The sequence below is a fragment of the Bactrocera dorsalis genome, chromosome 2 (assembly GCF_023373825.1).
Source record: "Bactrocera dorsalis isolate Fly_Bdor chromosome 2, ASM2337382v1, whole genome shotgun sequence".
Lineage (NCBI taxonomy): Eukaryota > Metazoa > Arthropoda > Insecta > Diptera > Tephritidae > Bactrocera > Bactrocera dorsalis.
The window spans coordinates 54,155,734-54,163,307 of record NC_064304.1 but is presented as its reverse complement, the minus strand read 5'-3'; the positions used below and the strand labels follow the sequence as shown (position 1 = coordinate 54,163,307).

General features: G+C 38.3%; 1 protein-coding gene across 1 annotated transcript; it reads right to left on the bottom strand.

Moving 5' to 3' along the window:
- Window positions 1-5,568: 5,568 nt before the first annotated feature.
- LOC125776328 (tigger transposable element-derived protein 6-like) lies at window positions 5,569-7,333 on the bottom strand. The gene is made up of 2 exons (XM_049448070.1): window positions 6,146-7,333; window positions 5,569-6,051 (listed from the first exon to the last, which is right to left on the bottom strand). The coding sequence occupies exons 1-2, from the start codon at window positions 7,253-7,255 to the stop codon at window positions 5,887-5,889; spliced, it is 1,275 nt and encodes a 424-aa protein (XP_049304027.1). The 5' UTR covers window positions 7,256-7,333; the 3' UTR covers window positions 5,569-5,886.
- Window positions 7,334-7,574: the final 241 nt, after the last annotated feature.

Below are 7,574 nucleotides of genomic sequence, written 5' to 3'. Positions count from 1 at the left end.
GATAAGCTTGGTCTGTGCTAAGTTGGGTCGGATTAATAACCTCAGAGGGTAATTGGCAGGATGGAAAACTTTCAAATTTGACAACAGGCAACTTCTCACAATCAGGGAGTAGTTTACCTATGTCGCCAGAGAATGTATTTGGACGCTTTGAGACACCATCTATGTGTTCCAAAAGAGCACGAAATGGAAATTCGTTGGAATGTAGAAGACAAACAACCCACTGTAATGGCCTACCTATTCTTTCTTCTAGTTTCGGAATGATTCCACCTTTCCAACCTGTGTTCGTGTTGGTGCCATCAGCACCGACAACTTCTAGATGTTCCACATCAACTGAATTGTCTTGTAAATGATGAATTGTCTTTGACAGTGTCGCGGAGTACTTTTCACCTTCGCTGACTTGTGTAAATGTATTGTCTTTGCGGCCGTCAAAATACAGCCCATATACAGAGTCAATACTTTCGGTGTTTTGGAGCTTAACTCCAACACTTTTTTTGCCCGACTAATCTTGCATTTGTCAGTGACAAAGCTAGCATGATCCTCTGTTATCAAACCTGCTTTTTTGGCATCCAGAAAAGCAGTTGAAACAATCAAGGCTGCTCTATCACTTACTCCAAATCTTTGGGCAGCTAAAGCAGAAAATTCATCAACAGCCATGAGCGACGCACCTACATTGTTGTCGTCTGTATGAGAGTCTGGCTGATCTGAATGGTCACGTGTTCTAGCTGATACTTTTCTGGTAAGTGTTGATGTTGAATGACGTTTTGAAAGCTTTTCTTTACGTTCATTTTTCTTTGTAATCTTTTTTGTTTCAGGTAGATCAACACTTCCAATGCGACCAATTCTTCTGGTTCTCTGGTCCAAGAAAAGAAAGAAATGGTTGTTCATTGAAAGGAACTTTCCTTTCATTTGGACAAGTGCAAGAAGAAAAATAAATGCATTTACAAGCAGCGATGTCAAATAATTTTCCGGCAGAAGAGACAAAGTCGTCTCTTTTAGAGCTCAAACCTATTGGGTTCCTTAAAAACATTTGTTTAAGAGTCAGAAATTTCTTATGGTATGTGGTGAGCATTTCTACAACTCTGGTGTGTGAAACTATCGGAATAGATGACTTTTTGAAAGTATTTTCAACCTTTTTTGCAACTATTTCTGTAACCTCTTTACTCCTAGGTTCATAGTTGTCGCCTCGGAGTCGCCCTATACGAAATCTTTCAAACTGATAACACAAAAGAACATCCTGGTAGGTAGGTAACTGGGACTCAGAGAGATTGTACGGGTATATGCCAAACACAGGACATTTCTGTCTAAATTTTAATTTAGATACAGACATTTTGAGTTCTGTGTGAGAATATAAGTGATAGCACTCGGCGAAATCAACGACAAGAGTGAAGGAACTTGATGAAAAAATATTAATATGGAGACCAGTCCGAACGTGTCGGTTGGCGCAGGGAAATGAATGTAAGTGATAGAACTCGGCGAAATCGCCGACAAGAGTGAAGGAACTCGATGAAAAAATATTTGTGTGGAGACCTATCCGAACGTGTCCTTTGGCGTAGCTGAATGAATGTGAGCGATAGCACTCGGCGAAATCAACGTCAAGAAGTGTGGCCGCAAGCCGATTTTCACCTTGCGCTGTGGCGCGCCGCATTTTCGCTCATATCTCGGGAATGGTTCGTCCTACGGCCATGATCGGTAGCAAATGACGTGACAAATAACTTTTGTTTTATACAGTTTGCCATGAGATGCGTATTTCAGGCGCTAGGTAGACAATTTCACAATTTTAGGCGAATTTCCGAAATTTCAAGGCCGGAGTTGGGGTTGAAGATGCAATCCGATCTCAAAACAAAAAGTTGGATTGGCATCAGGAAGTACTACGGCAACTTTTCCGCACTATTAGAAATCCCGAATCGAAAAAAGTCCGGAATCGACCCACCCTATTATACACTTGTGCCAACGGTTTTTCCAATCTTCGAAGCACTTCAAAAATTCATTTTTTTATCTTCTTCAGCTCCTCCTTCGATGCCATCTTTATCTCGTCACGAGAAGCGTAACGGCGTCCTTTCATGGGCCTCTTCAATTTAGGGAACAAGAAAAAGTCACAGGGGGCCAGATCTGAGGAATACGGTGGCTGCGGCATCATTAGTGTGTTGTTTTTGGCCAAAAAGTCGCGCACAAGCAACAATGTGTGAGCAGGGACGTTATCGTGGTGCAAAAGCCAATTTTTGTTCTTACACAAATCCGGGCGTTTATGGCGGATTGCTTCGCGCAAATTGCGCATACCTTGCAGGTAATATTCTTTATTGACCGTTCTTCCCTGTGGCAAGAACTCATGATGCACCACGCCCCTGCAATCGAAGAAAACTGTCAGTTACGATTCGCGATACTTTTTGAACACACCTCGTAAACTACGTCATTGCTGTGGAACCGGAAGAAATAATAGAAAGATTTAATAAAATGAGCAAACACCGTATTGATTTTATGCTGTAAATTAAATGTTGAAATATGTATAAAAAATAAAATTATAGTCAAACATTTCTCAAATCAATTACAAAATAATAAAGTTCCCCAAAAAAATTATACTCTGGATCCGCCCCTAAAGTCACTAGAAAGTTCGAAATTGTCAGGCAAGGATTCTCTCTGAATTTCAGTTGTATAAATTATAAAAAATAAACACTTTCTTGGGTTTATTACAAAGGGTTTATTTAAAAGCGAAATAGACTTGTTTCCAACTTTTTCCATTAGTTGGCGATTTTCTAGAGTGCGGTGTCGTAAGTAAGGTAAACTCACTATTTCGTCGTGCCTGGTTATATTTATTTGAATGGCTCAAGGAAATCCGGCTATTCTTGTCGTTGCGATTTGTGTAGATCATTCCATTAACGTTGGCTTCACCCGAAAATGTTACTAGGTAAGTACCTCTTTTTAGTGAAACAGTAGCGTTGTAATGTATTACTTTTGGGATGGGATCGTTTATAATGACCAGGCCATCATCAATTCTTGAACAGGATCTAGTTGGCCAAATGTTGTTCTGCATTTTCTTGTAACGCTGGCTACCAACTGTTGAGCGCACGCCGTAATATTTATTTTTTGCAAAATTTTATAGTTGTCCCAGTACAATCGTTCAAGGTGTAGATGTCTTTGCCGCTGACCACTACAGCGTTATTTCTAAGAGATAGCATTTTGTTGTTATGTGCTACAGGTAGTATAGTTTTCCTAATACAGATAAGCTTAAGTCTAGGAAACTTAACTAGGAAGTGGAACAGGTTATTGTCATGAAATACTTTAAACTTAGAAACTAATAACAAATCAGTTACGGTGACCTTGTTGAGTGATTCGGTCTTCAAAATTGAAACCATTTCGTCGTTATCAAAAAAATCGGGTTTAATTGATAAAATTATATTATCTAGATCATTAATAATGGTCCCATTGTTGGCCAAGGGAATTTCATAAGGGTGCCCGGTATCTATGTCTTTTACTTTTGTTGTATTCAAAACTTTATTTACTGTATTAGTTAACTCGTTATCTTGCTCCTGTAATTGGGAATTGATTGCTAATTGCCTATTGTTATTGTCCTTAAGTTTATCAAGTTCTATCGTTACCTTTTGAGAGTCGTCAAAGTTAGGCGTGTCTACTACTACCTTGTGGGCAGTTCCCAAGATGTTTAAGCTTCGTTGATGTCTTGTTGGTCCAGTTATTGTTCGGAAGAGCTTCTCAATTCGTTCGAGGTCGGCCATCATCAATTTTGTCATGTACTGTGCGGGTAAATTTGCAGTACAAAGCGGGTTTCACGCGTCAATTCAATTTGTTGTTTGTCTGATTTAACCGTATGAGTCCTATAGGACCATGTGACCATCCGTAATCGGTAAATAGTCCGGGTGAGAGTAGTCCACAATTTTGCTATTGGAAAGTGTCGAAGCCAAAGAGAACACAAGGATTGGCAGTCTAGATAAAGAAAGGCGGGTGGATATGAGGAGAGAACTTAATAGTTATTAGCTTAAACTGACGAAGATTATCCTTATGAACTATCCTACCATTTGTCCTAACCGTGGAACCCAAATCTTCTTGGACCACACCTTCGGCGTACAAGGGAGTGAGTTTATTTCCTAGGCTTTTATTTGACTTGATGAGAACTGTTTCACTTACACCGAATGTTCTTTCTGCCCAGTTCTTGTTATGAATTCTTCGTGTTGCCTTTTGGGATTTTTCCATGTTATTTTTTGCCTGCTCGGTTTTTTCTACTTGTGAATGAAAGACATCCACTGGTTTCTCGCCTGTTACTGAGTGACTGCTCTTATTTTATTCGATTGTGGCGAGTAAAATAGTGGCGGCATCTGACTCGTGTCCAGGATCTAAAGAATTTATAAATTGGCGACATATAGCATCGGCTACCAAATTATCTTCCCTTAGCTTATAGTGAAGTTTTGCGTTATATCCTAGTATGAAAGCTTTCCACCTTTTTACTTTTGGATAGCGATCTGACGCCGCAAAGGTAAGGGGTGGATGGTCGGTGGAAATTTTTAGTTCCTTGACACCATATAAATAATGCGTAAGGCTTTTGAGGGATCACATAATGGCTAGAGGCTCCCGCTCATTAGTGGAAAAATGCTCTTTTTTATCGAGTGTTTTCGAAATCATTGTTATTGGTCTTTGTCCTAGGAAAGCACCGCTACAAGGGCGTGTGAAGAGGCATCGGTGGTCAGGTCGAACGCTTTTCTAAAGTCTGGATAAGCCAGCATAACGTCTTCTGACATAAGTATTTTGTTTAGTTTATAAAACGCTTTCTTTTGATCTTGGTCGAACAAGATTTTTATTTTTTTGATTGGGAGACCACCATACCATATTCGCCTCTAGGAGATATCTAAGGATATTGGTTAAAGGTTTTGCAATTTTAGCGTAGTCGCGAACAGAACACCATAGTATCCTGCTATTCCTAGAAATGACCGAACACCCCTTAGAGTTATTGGTTGCGGGAAGCTTCGGTTTGCTTAAGTTTTTTGTGAACAAGTTTTTATCCCCCCATTTGATATCTGAAAACCAAGGTATTCGAGTTCTGTTTTGAAAAATTTTGATTTTTCTCTCTCATACTCTCATATTTGCTTCCAAAAAGCTCCTTAAAACGACCTCCAAATGCGCTAAATGGCCGTCTTGGGTTTCGAAAAAAAATTTCACAACACCAATATAACCAAAGCAATATATGACCCTAAAGCGTCATGCGGGTTTTTCGCGATCCCGTTCATTGAACTCAATTCGGAGAAACCCAGACTTTAAGTTCAAGGTTGTAAATATTTGGGCTTTGCCCAAGTTTGATAATATAACACCCAAATTTGGAATGGGGTATTAATTTTCTATTGTTCTTTCGTATACAGTAAATCCCGCTTAACTGCCACACCTAACGATGTCAGGTTTTTGTGGCACTTAAGCGGGAGTGGCATTTAAAAGAAATCCGCTTAAGTGCCATATGGTACTTACGAAGACTTCGTTTATGATATATTTTTGATTAAATCAATTTTATTGATTATAATTTACAAAAATTAATAAAAAAAAAGAACGAAAAAGAAAACAATTTAACAAAGAGACCTTTCTTGAGATCAAAGCTTTTGAAATTAAATTATTAATTCAAGTTTACATATGGGTAGGTACATACATTTTATGTACTTATCTACTTATTTATGTGTAATAAAGTAGTTTCGCTTCAATTTAAAAAAAGAAATCAGTAATTTTTTTTTACGAAGATTTTGAAATTTCTTTTTGAAAAGCTTTTCTTCCAAGGTTTCAATTCCTTCGGCGTCAATATTGTTGTAATCTACAAACTTCTTAATAAGGCTAAGAGCACTTGAAGTTTCAGCAAAGGAAGGCGGGTCAGTTACGTCATCAACTGCAGATTCTTCTCATTCATTCATTTAATACATCTTTTACTATTTCCTCATCAGTAAGAACACCAAAGCAATCAATGTCACTGTCGCACGCAACGTATTCATCAAAGTTATGTATTTCAATAGGGACATCTACTATTTCCTCGATAGGGTCGAACGAAATATCTTCTACTTGAAATCCAGCCTACAAAACGAAATTCAAGAATTTTAAATTAAATACATACCTGCAATATTTTGCTTTTCATAGTTCAAACATAATTATTAAGAGCTAAACTTACTTTTTGAAAGCAATTTCTTATGGTATCGCTTTTAACAAGCCACCACGCCCGTTTAATAAAATTAGGGGCATCAAGTATTGAAATCGATGTTATAAATTGTTTAATTGACAAGCCGTTCTCTATGGCAAGTATTTGTTTTCGAACCATTATCTGTCTGAAATAAACTTTAAAGCAGTGTATTATCCCTTGGTCGAGAGGTTGCAACAGTGATGTCGTGTTTGGTGGCAAAAATGTAATCTTTACAATCTCAACATTCAAACCATCAACTTTATGGCAGGCTGCGTTGTCAACTATTAATAACACCTTTCGCTTTTGCTTTCCCATTTCATTGTCAAATTCCTTCATTATCATTGACCACAAAGATCCAGTCATCCAAGCTTTGTTCTGGGAATAGTACGGCAGCGGCACAACTTTTCCCTTAAAACACCTCGGGTTTTTCGACTTTCCAATTGCAAAAACTTTTTTGAAGGTTCCATCTGAATTACATAAAAATAACAGAATCAGGCGGGCCTTTTGTGCCTTACCGCCCACCGCCTTGTCTCCTCCTTTACACAACGTTCCGCTTGGAAGAGCCTTGTAAAAAAGACCGTTTTCATCGGCATTAAATATATCGCCTGGCTCGTAGTCCTTTATTAAGGTATTTAAAACATCATTGCGGTAGTTTTCTGCCGCCGTAGTATCAGCATCTGCTGCCTCGCCTTGAATTTTTTTAAATTTAATATTTTCACGTCGCTGCCAACGCCACATCCAACCAACAGTTGGCTCAAAGTCGCAGCCCATTTTAAGTGCGAATTCCTTTGCCTTTTGTGCAATTTGAGCTCCACAAATTGTCGCATTCGATGATCGCATCTGGTTGAACCATTTTGATAAAGCTTCCTCTACTTTATCGCATGTACCAAAACGCAATCGTTTGCGTTTTAAATTAGTTTTCGAGGCAGCCGCCTCAATTTCTTCGCGCTTCCTCCATATTAGATGGATGGTTGAAATGTTCACCTTGAACTTTTTTGCCACATCAGACTTCGGCTTTCCTTCGTGTTCAATAAGATTTATTGCTTCCGACTTTTGTTTTATAGTCAAAGCAGTTACTATTTTGCGCGTTTTACCAGGCATTTTTCTGTATTTTTCAAACTTACAACGATGCAAATGACAAAAGCGAAAATTTTTGACACATAGATAGCGAGGATCGATTAATACAAATGCTCGATAAGAAAAGCACTTATCTATATTGCCATATTTTAAGATTTTACAAGAATATTTTTTGATTTTATAATTTTAAATTTAAAGTGCCACTTAAGAGGGGGAAAGTTAAACCAAATTTTTTAATGAAGCACGAAATTTAGTGGCCGCTAAGCGAGATTGGCACTTAACCGAGTGGTACTTAAACGGGGAAATTTCTATACATTTTTTCGAAAAAATGTTCGAAGCAGTA

What these genes read in the sequence shown, in the direction of transcription:
- LOC125776328 (XM_049448070.1), bottom strand. Translation starts at nt 7,255, where the DNA reads ATGCCTGGTAAAACGCGCAAAATAGTAACTGCTTTGACTATAAAACAA. An exon ending in TAAGAAATTGCTTTCAAAAA is followed by an intron (nt 6,052 to 6,145) that starts GTAAGTTTAGCT and finishes TTCGTTTTGTAG; the next exon opens with GCTGGATTTCAAGTAGAAGA.